At 29.6% G+C, this 20,655-nt stretch overlaps 4 protein-coding genes across 4 annotated transcripts in view; all 4 read right to left on the bottom strand.

The window, feature by feature from the left end:
• Positions 1-2,278: 2,278 nt before the first annotated feature.
• Positions 2,279-4,356, bottom strand: LOC123295948 (transmembrane protein 70 homolog, mitochondrial). The gene is made up of 3 exons (XM_044877410.1): positions 4,053-4,356; positions 3,747-3,992; positions 2,279-2,482 (listed from the first exon to the last, which is right to left on the bottom strand). The coding sequence occupies exons 1-3, from the start codon at positions 4,296-4,298 to the stop codon at positions 2,279-2,281; spliced, it is 696 nt and encodes a 231-aa protein (XP_044733345.1). The 5' UTR covers positions 4,299-4,356.
• Positions 3,265-20,655, bottom strand: part of LOC123295364 (sodium-independent sulfate anion transporter-like) — a 35,377-nt gene continuing 17,986 nt past the window's right edge. The window contains exons 12-13 of the mRNA XM_044876691.1: positions 14,924-14,927; positions 3,265-3,276 (exon numbers count right to left, since the gene is read on the bottom strand). The gene's annotated coding sequence lies outside the window, so the exon portion shown is untranslated. The remainder of the gene's footprint in view (positions 3,277-14,923; positions 14,928-20,655) is intronic.
• On the bottom strand, positions 7,799-10,506 carry LOC123295947. Its single transcript, XM_044877409.1, has 3 exons — positions 10,237-10,506; positions 9,088-9,550; positions 7,799-7,985 (listed from the first exon to the last, which is right to left on the bottom strand). The coding sequence occupies exons 1-3, from the start codon at positions 10,448-10,450 to the stop codon at positions 7,799-7,801; spliced, it is 864 nt and encodes a 287-aa protein (XP_044733344.1). The 5' UTR covers positions 10,451-10,506.
• On the bottom strand, positions 16,060-18,751 carry LOC123295946 (N-acetylmuramoyl-L-alanine amidase-like). Its single transcript, XM_044877408.1, has 5 exons — positions 18,676-18,751; positions 18,391-18,597; positions 17,694-17,903; positions 17,149-17,312; positions 16,060-16,631 (listed from the first exon to the last, which is right to left on the bottom strand). Exons 1-5 carry the CDS (start codon positions 18,749-18,751, stop codon positions 16,266-16,268), a joined length of 1,023 nt encoding a protein of 340 aa, XP_044733343.1. The 3' UTR covers positions 16,060-16,265.

Raw genomic sequence — 20,655 nt, 5'->3', positions numbered from 1 at the left:
AAAATTTGGATGTGATAGAGCAAAATTAAATTTTTTGGATTTTGATGACGTCACAAAGTTAACAAATTCGATTTTTTTGATAACACAGTCATATTTGATCCGATCTTATTGGAATTTTTTTTAAAACCCACTAATTTTAGGTCTTCCTTTTCAGCTGTGATGTCAGTTTTTCGCTAGCTATCACTAATGTGCCTAATTCGGGGACCAGGACTCCACTTTCTTCAAACCTATTAGAGCTAGGTTAATTTTGAAATTTGAAAAGTATGACCCGAATTTAGTAGGATTACATACTTCGTTTAACAAAATTGGGTAAAATTTGGATGTGATAGAGCAAAATTAAATTTTTTGGATTTTGATGACGTCACAAAGTTAACAAATTCGATTTTTTTGATAACACAGTCATATTTGATCCGATCTTATTGGAATTTTTTTTAAAACCCACTAATTTTGGGTCCTTCTTTTCAGCTGTGATGTCAGTTTTTCGCTAGCTATCACCAATGTGCCTAATTCCGGGACCAGGACACCACATTCTTCAAACCTATTAGAGCTAGGTTACTTTTGATCACAAATTTGAAAAGTATGACCCAAATTTAGTAGGATTACATACTTCGTTTAACAAAATTGGATAAAATTTTTATGTGATAGAGCAAAATTAAATTTTTTTGATTCTGAAGACGTCACAAAGTTAAAAATTTCGAATTTTTTGATAACACAGTCAAATTTGATCTGATTTTATTGGAATTTTATTTGCAATTCATTAATTTTGGGTCATTCTTTTCACCTGTGAAACCAGTTTTTCGCTAGCTATCACTATTGTGCTTAATTCCGGGACCAGGGCTTCAAATCTCTCTGAAAATGCAGCCAAATATAGTGCAAACCTTCAACATTCGAGACTAACTTCCGAAAATGTCTAAGCTAAGACTGGCGTCATCCTATTTTAGTTAAAATTGGGAATTAAACTATATTTATTAAATTAATTGAATTTAGTATAATAAGTTTGCGAAAGCAAGTCCAAGACAAAGACTACTGGTATGAAAGCAACACCCAAATCAATACAAAAACCAAAACATGAAAATATGATTTTGGGTCGTGATTATAATCTTGAGTAGTGTCTAATATTGTGAACAGTTTCATCATTATTGATTGAAAAAAAATTTATAGTTTCTTCATGATTAGTGACAGTAATACAAATATTGACTAAAATTATTATAATTATTTTAAACAAATAACTGAAATTATAATTTATAATTATATGTATAATTATCAAATTAAAACTAAATAAACAAGGATAGATGAACGCTTTAATTAAGAAATTATTTATTTAAAAGTAATTGTAGTGCATGTTTTATCAGGTGGTCAAATATTTGTAAAGGCGAAATAGTTTTTGGACTTCAAAAGTTTTGAAATTGTTGATGTGTGAGTAGAAACTAAAATATACCAATTCATGATTTTCAACTCAGCCTATTAGGTTAGGTTAGAGTGGCTGTCCTGGGGTGGGACACACTTAGATCATAGGGTCCGTTGTGATACCGTTAATGGGTTGGCCCATCCCCGGCCACGACTCCATGAACCATTTGGAGCTGTTTTAGAACAGCAGGAGGGCTTTGACGTCGACTGACTTTAAGTCGGAGAGGTCGTCAAAGAGAGGCTGGCTCAAGTAAGTCCATCTCCTCATGACAAGAACTGGGCAGTGACAGAGAAGATGAGACATTGTCTCCTTCTCGTCACCACTGTGACAGCTCAGCTGCAGTATTCGTGATATACTGCCAGGCCCAAGCGTTCAGCATGCTTGCCGCCCAGCCAGTGTCCTGTGATAGCCGCAACAACTTTGCGAGGCCCTTGGAAGTGAAACTCAGCCTATTGCTTTATAAAGTTATTTACGTAGAATTTAACCCATATTCCAAGTAGGAATTGCAAAGCTAGACGATAAAATTCAGATTAGATACAAGATCCTACGTTATCAACAGGTATTTTTTTGTTTTATTTGGCTGAAAAAGGCAGCTTAAGTTTTCTTTTTAAATTATTATACTTGACGGAGAATTCATGGTAAATTAGTGTTGAATGTAGAAAATCTCTAATTTCCCAAGATTTTCCTTTGGTTGACCTTTTTTGGTGGCTTGCGGCTATCGAATAGAATTATGAAAAACTAATTGTAAAAAAATTCAAAAAGCAAAAGTGTGTTTTATAAATAAAATTATTCGAAATAATAAATTTTTAAACAATTTTATTTAAATTAAATTTCAAATAAACTACAAATAAATATTAGTAATAAATTGCCTTAGTCGGCTTTATTATTATTACTATTTTTATCTTTTGTTCCAAGCTGCAAATCAATTGGTTTATCATAACCCATAATTCTACCATAATGTTCAGGATTTGGAAATAATCGAGGATCAACGAATAGTGGAATACCTTTTACTAAAAATGACGTAAACATTCCGGGTACATCAGGAACACAAACATCATTTGTTGTAAACGTTATCTAAAAACAAACGAAATTAATCAAAATAAGTAACAGGATGAATTGTATGATAAGTGATAACCTATCACATGTTTAGGTATTTGTTCGCGATAGAGATCCCTGTTTGTTAAATGATTTATACATAAATAAAACTTCGTGGTTGGCTTCCTTTTGGCGTGTCTACCAAACTTTCTCTCTGCGACTTTTGAAAAGTGCTGCGTTTTCAAATGAGCATGATAACGTCATATTTAAACTACCATTTTGAAAAAACGGAGCAGGGTATGTTTCGGACTCTATGACCACTTGATAACATTAATAATTTATTAAACAATAAAATATTTTGTCCGAATATAAAAACGCACCGATGAGCTTGTCTACCACCTCGAACATGCCGTACTTATAGTGTCTGACAAATTTCCTGCTGTATGTATTGATCGATTATTTAACAAAGAAATAGATGTCGCGTGGACAGCTGTGTTTGAACTATTTATTAATTATTAAGGTTCTTAAACTACACCGATACGTTCAAACAAATTTTCCACGAATCTATACAATTTATGAAAAAATAATTCAAACAAAAGTTACTTTAATTTAAAAAACAAATTTTAGTGTATTTGAACTTTTATTTGTTACGATTTTAAAGTTGGATTTTAAACTTATTATTATTATTTGTGTACTATTTATGTTTTAATTGATACAACGGTGAACAATAAGACAAATCGAATTCTGGAATAAATTTTAATAGGGTATATTCATGAAATTTAAATTTCGTTCAAATATTTTTCTTCCGTAACTTTAATGACTGGACATTTCAACTAAACCATTATTTTAGTAATTAATATCTTTTTAATTACTTAAAATTAATTACTAAAAGTACAAATTCAGTAAAGGCATTTAAAAATTTCTAAAACGGAAATTCAAATTTTTATACGGACGTGACATCGTAGTACGGGCTTGTCAAATTTGTTGACATACTGTATGATATTAATTACTTACATTTTATATGGTATTTCATTAAATTATATTATTCTACGGCTTTTTATTAGAAAACTTAATAATAACGAGTGTAAATTCTGTGTTGTAAATTCATTTTTTTAAAGTGTAAATTATACATTGAACTGTCAAAAATTGACAGATTACGTACTTATACGTCTATACTTAAGCAGTATATATATTTTTTACTTTGTTATAACGGTGTAAACAATGAATTAAAAATATAAAAAAATACATGAATATTCCCTATTTTATTCGTCTCAAAAGATAAAAAATAATGAAATAAAATTACCTTTCGTTGTCTTAAAAAGAATGTAACCACTGTCGCAATGTATTGATCAGTAGAGGCATTATAATCTAAATGAGTTACATATTTCTTGGTAATTAGATGTAATAATATAGGAGTTACAAACGTGAAGAATCCAACAAACGAGCAAATGGCAATTAAAACAGGTAAACCTCCATTTATTGTTGCCGATTGTTGAAATATTATTGGTTGTGCTATACACCCTGTTATACTTGTTATTAACGAAAACACCTAAAAAAAACAGATTTCTCAATATTGTCATGCTGTGATAAATGTAAATTATGTAACTACCTTAACGGCTTTTATTTGGGGCGTTAAAACTCCATAATATACATTAAATATATTGTCTTTTAATTGGGATGTTTCTTGTTTTTTTAAAGTAGAATACTGAGAATATTTGTTACTGTAATTAGTTTGAACTCCAAGTAAACTACTTAATTTTGTAAAATTCGATTTTATATTTGTATTTTTAATAAAATTAACATTTTTAATTACAAACTGCATTCGAATACAATTTGTACATATTGAAATAGCCATTTTATTGAAAAATTAAATTCTATTTTACAATTTTTTATTAAGTGAGGTTAACATTGACATATGAAATGTCGCTTAACTTAATATAACTCAAATAAATAGAATCTCTGTAATACCAAGACACAAAAATGTTTTATGTGTTTGTCAATAGATAGAATTAGTAAGTACGGCGTGGCGTACCACTTGTTATACCATGTATATATGAAATATACATAGTATAATAAGTTTAGTCCCAAGTTTGTAACGCTTAAAAATAATAATGCTAGGAAAAAAATTTTGTCATAGGTGTTCATAAAATCACCTAATTAGTCCATTTCCGGTTGTCCGTCCGTCCGTCCGTCTGTAGACACGATAACTCAAAAACGAAAAAAGATATCGAGCTGAAATTTTTACAGCGTACGACGTAAAAAGTGAGGTCAAGTTCGTAAATGACCATAATAGGTCAATTAGGTCTTGGGTCCGTAGGACCCATCTTGTAAACCGTTAGAGATAGAACAAAAGTTTAAATGTAAAAAATATTCCTTATCAAAAATTAAACAACTTTTGTTTGAAACATTTTTTCGTAAACATCACTGTTTACCCGTGAGAGCGCCAATTAGGCGGAAATTTTATAATATGTACTATACTTGATTATCAGTTTTGTATGTGTCACATGTTTGTATGTGTAATGTTATAAAGAAATCAACACTGTCTATGCATGGTATTTCAACAATTAACTCAGTCAATTGTTTGTTTTCACTTGTTTTATTATCATACTTTTTGAAGATATGTCTAAAAAGACGTTTTTCATGAAAAACAGAAAAGCTTTTTGTTAATTTATTATGAAAATATAGGTCGAGTAGAGCCTGTAACTCGAAATTTACGCATTTTTAACAATAAAAACACCATGCAAAAAATTGTAAAAAAGTCACAATATTTGAAATAATTTAAAACGATTTTTTTTGGCTCCACCGCACACGTGATCTGTTACGTCAATCGGACAAGCAATGAAAACAGTGTCAACAGTCCTATTAATATATCATTATCAAATTTAAATGACGTCAAACCAACCTTCGTGTAACATCATGTGTTTCCGGATCGTTTTCGCCAATTTGAATTTTAATGATTTTCATTGTCTGTTTTCTCGGCCATATAGCTCCAAAAAAATCGGGGAAAAAAATTAGCCCATTTTTCAAAACATTTATTTTCGTTGTATTAACAATTTTCTAGGGTATGTCGGTTTATTATTTTGTTATTTTTTTATTATTAAACTCTCAAGATAATATTATAATTTATTATTACATAAAATAAAAACCACACAAGAAAACAATTTTTACCGAACATTTTTTAGATTGTACCTTTATAATTTATTTAAATACAAGCAAATTATAACAACTTAATTATCGATGTATTTTTATTTTAAAAAAAAAAAAAAAAAAAAAAAAAAACACAAAAGAAGTGCTTATTGTAAAATATATTATTGTATATTGTGAAAAATAGAATAAATACATAATTTTACACTTATACAAGATTTTTTTTTTTTATTTCTCTTTAAATACCAAGAAAATCAATGCTACGAAACCATAGGACTAGCATAAGTACAGGTCTCTTTCAATTCCTGCAATGTTTGTACAATATTCTATCACGGTTTAATTTATTACAAAGTTGCTATTTGGATGTTAATATGAATAGCTAATTTAGTTTTTGCAGGGTGCTTGCCAACGATACTCCCTGCCTGCCATTAATATTTCCCTGAAGTCTTATTTAACGCAAGCCAACTCTTTTCCAACGATATATATAAAATGAAAAATTTTCATAAATATTGAATATTTAAAAAAAATATTAAAATTTGTCAGTAATTACATAAAAAATACAATATTCATCTTATAAATAACATAATTATTTAAAAAAAATTAAAATCATCACAGAAATAAACAGATTTAGTTGTGCATGCATCGAGAAATAATAATTTCTTTCTTTGTTACTTTAAAAACGTTTATGTACACATTTAAAAAATAATATTAGAATTAAGCATACAGCTCAATTTAACTGATTCGATCTTTTAATTATGCTTTAATTGCACTGTTTTGATTTAAAATTTTTAAGGTTGACCCCTGTCAGTTGATTTTACTGAAGTAACTTATTGATTACACAGGTCTGCGACTAAAAAACTGCATAGGATTTTTTTACATTTTCTTATAGATTTTGACCTCCCAAAAACAGGAATAATATTCAAAACATTCTATCACATAGGATTTTATAGATATTAGTAACAACATAAACTAGTCTTAAGTAGGATTATATAGTATTTTATAGTAATATTATATTAAACTAGTCTTAAAGTATTATTATTGCACGATGAAGATAAATTAGCTTCGCTTCCAATGGGGTATTCTGTGCATATGGAAGAAAACTAACTATAACAATTTGGCCATTATCTTGGAAAGAATCAAATATCAGCTGGCAGGCTATACAAAATGCCCTTGCTTCTTATGCTTATGGGATAGTAGAGCCAGAGAACAGCATTGGACTAAAAGTGATTGGCCACCCCGAGAAACTTTAAAACCTCGAGAGAAAAATGTTATCAATACTACTTTGGTGCCGCCAGAAAAAGTTTTGTAGCCACCTCTCCATATCAAATTGGGGATGATGAAACAATTTGTAAAATCACTGCAAGAGGGTGGAGACTATTTTAAATATCTATGTACAAAATTCCCGAAGCTCTCAGAAGCAAAGTTGAAAGAGGGAGTTTTCACTGGCCCCGATATAAGAAGGCTTTTAACCGACACCCTCTTTGTGGAAAGTATGAATGAGAAGGAAAAAGAAGCTTGGGTATCGTTCAAGGATGTAATGCGAAAGTTTTTGGGAAATACTAACGATCCTGACTACAAAACACGAGCTGCAAGATAAGCCTGTAGGTCCATTTTTTACACTCCCACATAGAATATTTTTCTGGAAACCTGAGAACTTACAGTGAAGAACAGGGGGAGCGGTTTCACCAGGATGTCTGCGATATCGAGAGACGGTACCAAGGAAGATGAGATGTCACTATCCTTGCAGGCTACTGTATAATTTTTAATAAAGGAGTGCTTTTACCAATTTTTTATGTTTGAATTTCAAACCTTACGTGATAGAAAAAAATGGCCATCACTTCTGAAATCAGCGCATTCTAAAACATATAATTCAGTAAAAATATCTCATGCAGCTGACAAAAATTTTTTTTTGCAGACCTGTGTTATTGCTAAATGTAAATTGTAAAACTCTTTATTCAAATCATTGTCATGTAAAACTTTGTCTATATGTTATTGTCACTACGGGACTGTCCATAAAATATGTCACGATAAAACTCGATATTTTCAAATATTATATACATGTTGCAGCTAATTTTTACTCTTGTATACACAAAACAAGTGTTTCCGATGGTAACAAATGTATCGTTTATGATATTGATTGATAAAATTGTCAATGATAAAAATTTTGCCATAATATTAAAAAACCATATAATTAAAATTAAAAAAAGTAAGTCAGTCTGAATAAAAATCGTTTAAAGATTTACAATTATTATCAGCATACTCAAAAAACGGATTATGTACTTCACTGCAACACTTCATCAAAGCGAAAACATCATATTCAGCTTGATGGGCTGTTGGCATATCTTGTTTAAAAATAAATTTGTAAATATCAACTAATTTGTACGAAATTGGTTTCTCTCTAAAAAAGGAACCAAAAAGGTAATTAGTACATATTACTAGATTGAATCTAGTCAAAAGCCAATGAAGCTTAAAAATCATTGAAACTTTTCAGTTCTTATAAACAGAATCAATTTTATACCTTATATTTTTAAGTAGGTAAATCAAATTAAAATTAATTTCGTGTTTGTTCGCATCATGCAAAAATTACTGAAGATTTCGAAAGATAATTTATCATATCTAGATGAATATGCGGATATTATTAATTGGGAAAGAGCTTCTAGTAATTAGATTCGCCTATGATGTTGTCAGAGACAAGTTCTCTAAGACTTATCCAAGTCAATTTTGCCAATTTTAATGTTCTAAAAGTAGAAAGTCATTGTCCAGTCTGCAATGTTCGATAAAAAGATCAATCGTACTTCCCAACTCCGAGAATTATTCTAACTAAAATATGCAATCAATTTCTAATTAGAAAAATTACAGAGAATATTGCCACGATAATTCCGGCAAAAACGGTGTTTTAAACGTTCCCTCTTTGGCAGCGCATTAACAATAATAAAACATAAGAGGGGTATCGTAAATGAGTCCGTAGCACTCATCGAATTCATCAAGCTATCAAATTCTGTCGAGGCCAGACGCTACGCTGAAAATCCACAGCTTCTCCGTTGGAATCTCCCAGGATTAATGGTACCAAGGTTTCGGATCCAAACATTCTGAACCGTATGCCCTGCAGATATCTGCAGGTGTATATATTTCAGCAGGTTCACATGTATGAAGGTTTCATCGTTCTCCATACGATCGACAGTGTAGATAGTGGTGGGACTTTATCAAAAGGTCCGCCATCCTTCTCAACTGTGCTCTGGTAAGTTTCAGGCGAGCACATTCAGTGGCGGCACGTAAGTGAAGAACAAAATTTCTTTCATTTCGTCAAACTATCATATATTAATTATTTAATATGCCTCATATCTAAATCTGAAAGCAATCCATATTTATATTATCAAAACAATCCGAAAAATAATTTTTTAAACCTTAACAATATCAATTCTGTTTATAAAAACCTTAATTGACATAAATAACTCCATTGACCTTACTTGACCTTACATAATATATTTCATTTGCCTTACTTATTATAATCTAGCTTCCTTGTAGCCTTTGAATTGCATGGAACACTTGCATCAACCGCATCATTTACATCATATTTAATTTTTTTAGGATTGAATTTAATATTATTTGAAGTTGTTGCAGTGTTCTTTGGAGTGGATTCGTTTATTATTTGTTGCTGTTTTATAATATTAATAATTTTTGAATTTGGAGAAATGTTCAAATTTTCTTCGTTTTGCTCAGTTTTAATTGGTGGAGATGTAAATATGTGTCTAAATGCTGGTAGCGTATCCATACAAAGTATATCATCTGGTAATTTTTTCCCCAATTGTTGTAACTGATCATTTAAAACCATATAATCGAACTTAAAACCATTATGTGCCACTAAACACACTGGACTCTCTTGATGCTTTAGAAATTTGTCTATAAGTTCATATGATAGAATTGAGAAAGGTTGAATATTTTTCAAAGAATCGTTGCATAATCCTAAAAAATAATTTAGAGATATATTTAATCTAACTAAAAGCGCTAAGAATAATATAATTGTCCTTTTCTTTTCTTTCGTGTGCGGCGTGTGCTTTATATGTACATACCGCACACGAAACGACAAAGCAACTTGGGCTCGGTAGTGCGTGCTGGGGTACAATCGTGTATCCTCGGATTGAACTTAATTACTTATTATCGCCGCCAGATGTTTTGTGACGAGCGTTTGCTGGGGCTTATGGGAGGTCTAGCGGGAGATGAAGTGAACCACATACACCTGCGCAAACTGTAATTATTTTTATAGTAAGTCGTTTGCGCATGCGTAACTCCGTCACTGTAAAACATTGGGATTGATTATTAATCATTTCAGACAAAAAAACAGCTATGGATATTATCTACAAAAAATTCGTTTTGGTAAATTCCTGGATGACAAATAGTTTATGAAATATTTTTAAATAATCATGTCAAGCATCTCAAAAATTCAGAGATAAGCTTTTATTAACGAAATTTATATAATATTTAAAAAAAAACTGTCCTAGCCTTAGACTTGTCAAAACTCTTTGGACCTAGCCCTATGCAATTCAGAATCAAACTATGATTTAACTGAATTACTATTAATATAAAAATAATTACATATAACAGTTTAACTTTTAATTAAATAAACAAAACCAATTAAAATTAATAATTACCAGTTAATTTTGAAGCATATGGAGAAATTTGTTTTTGAGGATAAAAACACAAATTTAATTTATTTAAAATTCGCGGTATTTGTTGCGGAAAATTTGACATTAAATGACAACGATTCACAGCAACTAAACACATTTCAGTTATTTTTGCTTCATGTTTATAATTACGTAATCCAGTTGTTTCCAAATCGATAAAAACAAAAGTCTTTATATTCATTTCCGTATAAAATTGTAAAAGTAAAAAATTAAAATATTTTAATAAGAATAATTAAAAATAAAATTATTGTACACGTATATTATTATTAACAATTATTATAGATAACATTATCACATAGATAAAATATAGTAGTGGGACATTATCAGAGACTATATCAGTAAACTTTACCGATATATTCTCTGGTATCAAATATTATCAAAGATACCCTTAAAAAAATAAATCTTATGAAATGTCAAATATTTGTATTCAGTTCATATTATCTGTAAATAAGATTTTCAAAACTGTTATCATATCCAATTTAAAATATAAATTTCCGTAATTAGACATTACAAATAATAAATAAAAAAAAACTAAAAAATTAAATAATGAATGAAGATTCAATAGCATTATCTGTAAAACGTAGACGTTTAACATTAAATGAAAGTAAAACAGTACAATATGCATCAAAAACTCGTACATATAGACGTAAAAAACGTATATTAAATTTACCAGATGAATTATTATATTATATATTTTCAAAATTATCAATAACTGATGTAGCAAGTATTATATCTACAGTATGTAAACGTTTTGAATTAGTGGCAATTAATTTAATGAACATAAAATTTTTTAATATACATAATCAAATTGAACGATTACGTGCAAAACGAATTCAAAATGTTACATCAAAACAATATGAAGAAAATGTTATTTTTACATATAAAATGTTAAGTATTCTAGATATTATTCATGATCAGGTAATGAACATATATTTATGTTTAATTATAGGTCATAGAATAATATAGGGTGGACATCATGTTCTGACATCAGATTGGACCTAGTTCTCCGAAATGCTTTAATAGTCAATTTAGATCCTAAAAGGTAAGAGATAGAATAACACTTTAAATTAGAAAGCTGATCCTTATAAACAATTAAACATTTTTTCGAAAATCGTTATCTTCCGGAGAGAATGCAACTTAAAATTATGTCATTATTGCATTTAATTGAAAGAAAATACGCTTAAAGTTTATCGGTAATTGTAGGTCAAAGTCATGGACACGGGCGAATGTCCTCTTTTCTATAGCTAGCGTGTCTACTTTCTATTTTTTTTTTTTTTGAGAATCAACTTTCTAATTTAAAGTGTTATTTTATCTCTTAAACATTCATTTTCTTATAAAAATGGGCAAAAAATCGGAGATTGTGTTTCGAAAACAGAAACTCGTTGCACCACAGTCTATATAGGAACACGTCCAAAATGGAATGTTTTTTTAAAATTTTATAATTGGGAATATATCTCAAATAGGGACTATCATTCAAAGATTGGTTATACAGTGGACCCCCGGTAATCCAGCAAACGTTTTGCAGGGCTGTGTCGGACTATCGAATTTGTCGGATTATAGAGTACTACTGCCTAATACTCACTATAGTCCGGAATTTTTTACCGACAATTCACAAATCCAATGATAAGATTCTAAATTTTATACTCTGGAGTACAAATCATACTTCAATACAAGAACAATAGTCGGATTACAGGGGGTGTGGGATTAGCCCGGGGCCGGATTTACGGGGGTCCACTGTATATTTGTACAATCGAATGGTTTGTTCAGTTTGAACACATTTGTTCAGTTTGAAAATAAATCGCGTACCCAAAAAGAATTTTCGATTATAAAATAGCGAAATATACTGTTGCAAGCAATGTTTTTGTTAATTTATATCCAAGTAAAAAAAGCCATCCTTTGTCCACGCGATGAAAGCAATGTTCTGCGTTTCAATCAAAATCTGAGAATGTACGTTTAAGGAATGCTTCATGGCAAGTACACTTATCTATGGTAAGATTGAAAATTCAATGACTTAGAAATTAGAATCAGAAAAACCTAAAAAGGAATTCGAAAAAAAATTAAGCATTGGATGTACGATCGCAATATTATTGCCATGTTATAATCAATTAAAAACGTTTAATAAGATATTTCCTAACATCTACTTTTAATATTCATTTTTCTTTGTTTAGTATAAAATAATAAAAGCATCTACATGGCGATATGCATTTTTTCAATTAGCACCTCGTGAAAATTATTTGGCAATACGAGCTGGTTTAATATTAGATCAATTTGAAGCTCTGTTTAGATATTTAAATAGTAGTGAAATAAGATTAAATTTTATGGCGGAAATATCAAATACAATTGCAATACTTAAAGATTTATCCAAAGAGTATTTAGATAAATTTGAGAAATATATTTGTGAAACGTCACAAAATACACCAGATAAATGTGGAAGCAAAATTATTGATTTGTTGGATTGTTTTAACGGTGTTGAACGTAAAGTTGTTACTGAACTTTGTGAAAATAATACTTGTAATTTAAGTGTGAGTTTTTTTTTTAAATTTCTAGCTGAAAATTTTAAAATAGAAAAGATACAAATACAAAAAATTGATTCGAATACAAAGAAACGTATCTTTTTAGCATGTATAGAACTGAAAAATGTAATTTGAGGGATATTTTTCCGATTTTCCGGGAGGTTGCGTTGTAAAAGTGAAAGATTTCTGATTTTATTAGTACGCCTAAAAGTGCCTTAGAATTTAGAGTCACGGAGTGAATCTGATTCAAATAGGACTATATATTATATTAGATTTTTCCGTTTTCGTTTTAGAGATCATCCTATTTCAAAACTTAGAGTGTTTGTTTAGAATTAGCAAACGGAAAATTAGTCTTTTATGTTTTGGAAGGGAATATCTTGAAAATAGATCCTTTGAAAGAATCACTAGGCAACATTCGACTTAACCCACAAAGATTACTTATACAGATGTTTAAGCCTGTAAGACCCATCACTTTTCAAACTGGCAAAAAAAGTTTTTATACAGTGTGATCATTTCAAAAATATCCACCCTTAATAACTCTTGACATGATGTGATTTTTGTTTATCATACTGTATACATCATTGACCTCATCAAAAATTCCCAATGTAAATTGCACAAAAGATTGAAACTTTTGTCTTTCGTAGAGACAGCTTCCATAACACATGTTAGAAATTTCGATAAATATTAATATTTTAAAATGCCGTTTAAAATTGTAAAAAAATATTCATTCCTAAAAATTCCTTACAAAATTAATATTGTATATTTCGACGTCCGAACATTTCACTATCAGGATAGCCTGATAAATAAATAGACATGGATATTGGAAGCTGCTTCCTCCCTGCAAAGTGCGATTATATGGCTGGTTAGGAGACTAATTTTTAGGGTCATCGCACGTTCCGGTACTATAATTTTTGTCTGTAATTTGGTTTTATAGATAACATATACTCTAGAACGAGCATGGTTTACAGCTTTAAACTTAATAGACAACTTTGAAAATAAACCACATGAGGAAATATATGAAGATTTGCGTTTTATGTATAAAAGAATACGTCGATTAGTTCGTGCACACAATTCTATATATTTTGAAGAGGCAGTATCTTATCAAAAAAATTCACCGTTTGCCATTGAATATTTTCACCCAAATTTTGAAATGTATTGTGGCTATGGAGAAATGTGTGATAAATTTTATTTTTATGGAACAATGACTGAAGGTATTTGAAAAAAATCTTCATTCCAATCTTATTAGCATCTGGTTACTTTTTGTCGATTATTTCGTTTATTATGAACCAACTTTAAACAATTCGTGGTACTAGCTTTTACTCTAATCATAGTAAATTCTTTCTGAATTAACTTTTAATGCTATTTTACTCTAAAGTATCTACTGAAAGAAATTTTGTGAAAGAATGAATTCTGTTTTTCGGAACTCTTTTTCTGCCTTACGTTTCAGTACTGAGGAAGCAACAGAGATTCACATTAGGATATAGACTTATGTCTTTTCTATGTCCTTTCTCAAACTCGAGATTATCTCAGTACCAATCGGTTCATTAGTTTACTATTAACAGATGTCCATAAATTGTATCTCCTTCACCCTAATTTATGAAATGCCAAAACAAAAATATGATTTTTTTAATTTCTTTTTTTTTTCACTCCTTAGACAAGACCTAGTCATCTGCCCACTTCAATTTTCACTTCTAGGTGACGTAAATTATATCGGAAAAAGGGCGGACATATTACATATCACAAACAGATTTACACTTTCACCCTCGCATCCTTCACTCCCGCATCAGTGATTTTAGTCGACATTACGGAAAAAGGTTCTTCCCACACTCTGGCAACTTCTGGCGCGAGAACAACGAGTTATAGTAAACAATTATTAGACAAATATTATTACCCGTTATGCTGTCTATAACTATCATTGAGACTTTCTGCACTAACTTTTTGTTTAATATGTGACTTACGAAAATAACGCATGGGATTTTTTTTGTAGAGAGTGCTATTCTCTACAAAAATGCTTGCTGCACTTTTTTCGCTAAAATTAATAGTATAGCAGTTATTGCAAAAAAACAAACTCACCCCTTCAAACCAAGATGGCGGCCTTCCTCCAAGAGGTAGCATCTTAGCTTTTCAAATTTAAACTTTACCATCCTTACCGTAACCAAAAAGTTGGGATTCCCCCCAAAAATGCGACTTTCGGCAAGGATTACTGCAATATATATACTTGGTAAAATAATTTGTTAACAGGATATATGGTTAATAGACTAGGCCGTGGTATCAATATTAATTTGAATAACGATGACCTTGATGATGAAAACATTAATGAAAATCCTGTATTTGTGGATACTGAAAGAGATAATGCCATAATAATACGTCCACATTCGATTACCACCAAACCAATATTAACATTTGAAGTTAATGTAAAATGTCCTCTACATTTAGCACCGTGGTGTATTTTAAAAAAGTACAATACATGTGGTGATTTAAATATGATGAGTGTGGTGAAAGAAATTCAAGCATCAATGATGGATTCTGTGAATAAACGTGAAAAGAATAATAATAAATCAAATATTTTGAATACTTTTCAGATGACTTTAATTATTACGTCAAATACAGCAAAAGAGAATCGTTTACCATATAAATATAAGTATTGTATTTTACAAAAATCACCGGAGTGTACAACAATTACTGGGGAAGATATTGGAGTAGTGAGATAACAACAATATTTTTAGAATTTGTATCTGTCATTTTGTTTAGTGTTATTAATTTTTATTTAAATGTTAATATTTTGATAATCTCTGATATTTTTAATAATATATATTTTTTATATTTATTTTAAAATGTATTCTTTAAATAATGTATACTAGTTCGACCCGGCCGGAATTTCGCTCCCGTGGGTACCATAAACCGTGATACTATGTACCTGTGGCTAAAAACAACAATAAATTTCGTAGAAAGGAGGTGAACAAATCATAAGTTGTTGGATTATTATTAGGAGAACATATTTTTAAAAATAGTTTAATTTGAAATATCTTTACTGTTTCTGTTACTTCTTAAATGCCTTTAGTATTAGGAGAAAATCTATAAAAACTTTTACATTCGAATCATGTTTGCCTAATACACTTAGGTATTATTTAAACTTATAAAATTTATGTATATTTTTTTTTCGTTAAAATTATTTGTCTAGCTTGATTTTACACGCTTATTTTAATTTCACCTGTATGACTAAATCTCAATCACCGTTGTTAACGACAAGTCTTTAACTTTGCAATTCAAAAAATTTTAAAGAAAAGTAAATTTTGAGACACTATTTAAAACAAAGAAATTCATTAACATTATTTTGTGACTTTGAGGTTGCAGTGGATTTGATTCCCATGTGGTATTTATTGCCATATCAGTATGGATGCCAGGAATATCTCTAATGTTCAATATTTTCAGTCAAAGCTATACTGATTTTCAAAGCAGGGAATTACTCTTTTGTTATAATTTTTAATTAATGTAATATTGCATAGGACTCCATTTCGTAAAATTATGGACTACTTGTATAATATGCTTCAAAGGACTTTTTTTATCTGTTGAAATATAAGTTTTACCAAGTGTTAAAAAATTTGGTGTTAGAAGCTTAGCGTTTTTTAAATATTCCAAAAAATGATCAATGCGATTTAACATATTTTCTGATGCACGTACAGTTTCGTTAAATTTACCAACCAAAGCAATCATAATACTACGAGAATTGAATCCTTTAGTATGTGATCCCATTGTAAGTGCACCACGTCCTTCAAATACAAATCCTTGTATGCCACAAATTAAAAAATTATATGCTATGTCACTGCCATTAGAAGCCATGTGCATTTTCTGAAAATTTTAATAAAATATATTGATTTTGGAATGACATACCTTTAACCGTTTGGGAAATAATGACATTATACCTACCTGAGTACTTGTGGCCATTTGCGTCTGTACATGGTGTCCCGTGACTCAATGGACATAGCAGAGCGGTCTTCTTTGGAAAATTTTAAGTCGAAAGTATAGTGATATTTTTTGTCAAAAACCCAATTTAAAAAGTTATGTACACTATTATGTCCTCGAAAGGTAATAGTCAAGAGGAGCAAACTGAATAGCAATTAATCTGCTGGCCATGTTAATAGGCTACGTGCAGGAATTTGGCAGAAAAAGGAAATTTTCCTAAAGCGAATGCAGAACATCCCGTACAACAAAAAAGTCTTTATTGGTTAAATTCAATAATGCACATAGCTCCTTAACTATTGGGTTTTCGACGAAAGTAATGAGGCTCTCTTAAGCTATGTCCGTCGAGTTACGGTACACTTTTTATAGCTAGATAAGTACACACATAGAATGTAGTAAATAATACCTGAATTCGTAAAATTTCTTTTTTGCATTCTTCTGTTGTTTTAACCATTTTTGTATTTGTTGCGCCGATTAATACGTAATGAACCGGTGTTGATAAAAAAGATTTATTTTTTGGAGGTTTTGCTAGCCATTTAGAACGTCTTACATACCATTCCTCAGAAATAACTGAAATATTGTCAAATTTTTTAAAAAGGAAATATAATTAAGATATCATTTTTAATTTTAATGAGAGACAGCCATGCGAGAGCTTTAAATTTGAATCCTGGTGTAGAAATCTTTGAATATCTATTTTGACAAAATAAGTAAAATCAATCGCGATTTGCTTTTCGAAATGATGTCATAATAATGGACCATTGTAGTTACGAGTGTTTTAAATTAATTGTCCAATTATTAGTAGATCCCAATAGGTACGATTAAAATAGAAAATAAGGGCATCTTGTCCCGCCATCATAAGAAATTTTCTCTTATTTTTGATTGTTTAATCTATTTTAGATATTTTCTTGTACAGTTTTTCCTTTTAAATAATGTTAAAAAATCATTCCTTACAAAAGTCAGTCTTCTCTTGGTTTTGTAATTGTGGATTTGGTCGCCATAAAATCATTAAAGCTGCAATAACTGTTGTCATTATTATTAATGTACCCAAACTAATTCCATACCAAATATGTTTTCCAGAAATTTGATTTGAAGTGATACTTGCACGCTTAAAATTGTGTATTATCGTTGAACCAGAACGCGATTGTTCAGAAATGCAAATGCCTTAAAATAATTATGCAAACATTATACAATCTTTTGAAACAAAAAGGGTTAAATAGCAATTATATTCTTCAAAAGTTAAAAATTGTGTCACAAGATGAGTCCTACGGACCCAAGGCCCAATTGATCTATGTCGCTCATTTACAAACTCAAACTCACACCCTGAGTAAAATATAAATATTTCAGCTTGATATTTTTTTTTTCGTTTTTGAGTTATCGTGATGCCAGACGGGCAGACGAACAGACAGATGGATTTAAGCGTTACAAACTTGGGACTTAACTTAGTATACCTTGATATATATTTCGTATATGCAGTGTATAATGATTAATGACAATTAACAAATTTTTACTAATCTGACGGACGTATTGTTTTTTAAATGTTTTTTCAGACATTTTCACTTTATAATTTAAGGTGTTCGATGGGATGCCTTTTTGTGTTATGAGCTCTTATACCTAATAGATAAATTACATAGATATTATTGATACATACTTTTCCGATGACTATGACCACCAATTAAAAAGTCCTTATTATTTGATTCAAAAGAGCTACGAATTTGATTGACAACCATAATTGGTGTTGCAAACACAGCACTACGAAAATGTAAATCTCTTGTACAATTATCACTACCTTTTTCCAAAAATATTGGCGATAACATAAAACCGGTATCGTAAAGTGTTGATTGTATATCTTTCGTATCTTTTAATTTTGTACAATTTTTATTATTAAAATTATTATTTGTTGTTGTTGTATTATGACAATAACAATTTGAATCACAATTGCAAAAATTATTTTCATCTTCAATTTCCTCATTTACTGTTTCTAACGGTATTCTTAAATTAGTATCTTTCATTATTTTTGAAATTCGTTATAAAAACTAATCAATAGATATAATTTTATTCGCCGAATTTTACATTTTTATATGTGTTTTATTCAACAGTAGTTTGGAAAATGAATCGAATTTAATGTTATTAAAATATAAATTTGATATCAATATGTATACTATATTTATAAGGGTACAATATGTTTCAATATTTTTACGTCGAAAATGTTTGATAGCATAGAATTAAAGAAACCAGAAAAATTCTAAAAAAAAAAAAATACTTTTGAAAGGACAAGCTTTTATTGTACTCAAAAATAGAAAATAATTTTGTAGGAGTCACTCTTTACCTGATTATTTGTAAAAGCTTGATATAAAATTATCAACAATGATTCAGAGCACCTCAAGCTTTTACGAATAGTCATGTATGAATGAGTTTTACAAAATTATTTTCTAATTTTCAGTACAATAAAGGCTTGTCTTTTAAAATGTATTTTTTATTTGAATTTTTAATTAAAAAAAAGGGCATGTATATCAAATATGGTGGGAGCGCCTGGAAAATTAGAAAATTTATTTTTATCAAATATGGTTTAAGCGATAAATCAGGTCATGCTTGCTATAAAAATACGTTGTCATCCAAACTAAACGTGAATACAAATTTTAGCTCAATCAGTTGAAGATATCTGCATAAAATTGTTTGGTAAAAACTCAACCAAGCTTTTATTGTAAAATCATAAGATAAATATCTATTTTTTTTAAAGGCACGATATACTAGCTTCCCCGTATTCACTTCATGGAGTATGCCAAGAGTTTGGAAGGCCGAGTAAGAAAATTTGTTAGAAAGTATCATCGCTTAAGCTCTGTATATAGTTTTTGGAATCGCTACAAATTTTTTGACTTCCTTCAGGAAAGCTTTGAACGCATTGTATTATCGAGTAATTTTCAAATAATGAAGATAACAGTTGATGATGATAAATGCTAATATACTTTATTTGTCAATATTTAGGTACCAGAAGAGGTGGTATTAGTTGTAATTATTCTAGAAGTACTTATCGATAATATTCGAACATACTTCCTTTGTTCATTTATTCTTATTTTTCTAATCTATATTCTTGTATTTAATCAAAACTTCGTACTACTTATATATAAATTCTTTCTAACTGCAAAATAATCAACGGAATTCAAATTCTATCACTATCTAAGGCTATGTTTTATTCTGATTTATGAGCTACATTTTTGTAAAGTTTCATTAAAATTAATTCAGTAGTTTTTGAATCCATCCAGGTAAGCGGGTAGGTAACTGCAATCTTTATAAATTATAGCCTATGTGTTCTTTTGATATATGAGCTATAATAAAGTTTCATTAAAATCCATTCATTAGTTTTCGAAATCTTCCAGCGAATCAGGTGGGTATAATTGCTATTATTTTTTTATAAATTATAGCCTATGTTTTATTTTTATGAATGAGTTATATTATTGTAAAGTTTCATTAAAATCCTTTCTAGATAAATGGGCTGTCCAACACTAAAAGAATTTTTCAATTCAAACCAGTTAATTTCTGAGATTAGCGTGTTCAACCAAGCAAATTTTTCAGCTTTATATATTAGTAAGGATTAACTTAATGTTTGGGTTTAGATTCCTTTTATATTTTAGTAACACTTTATATTTTGGCGCTCCTCAAATGTTGTGACCATAGACTCAGACCTGGAGAGATTTTCCATATATCTGATGTTGTTGTCTCTGACAGGGTTCTTCAGTTTTGTTTTTATGAATTATGATAACACTGTACAACAAAAATTGTGCCAGAAAACATGAATTTACTTTTCGTAAGGTTTCTAACGCTTTGAAATTAAATCAGAGCTCAAAATTAATTCCAATTTGACTCATCATGTTTTCTTTATTTGACTTAAATCTATATATGGTAAAATTATTTTTCC

Source organism: Chrysoperla carnea, chromosome 3 (assembly GCF_905475395.1).
Source record: "Chrysoperla carnea chromosome 3, inChrCarn1.1, whole genome shotgun sequence".
Classification (NCBI taxonomy): domain Eukaryota; kingdom Metazoa; phylum Arthropoda; class Insecta; order Neuroptera; family Chrysopidae; genus Chrysoperla; species Chrysoperla carnea.
The sequence above is the reverse complement of the archived record's forward strand: the minus strand, read 5'-3'. Positions and strand labels throughout refer to the sequence as shown.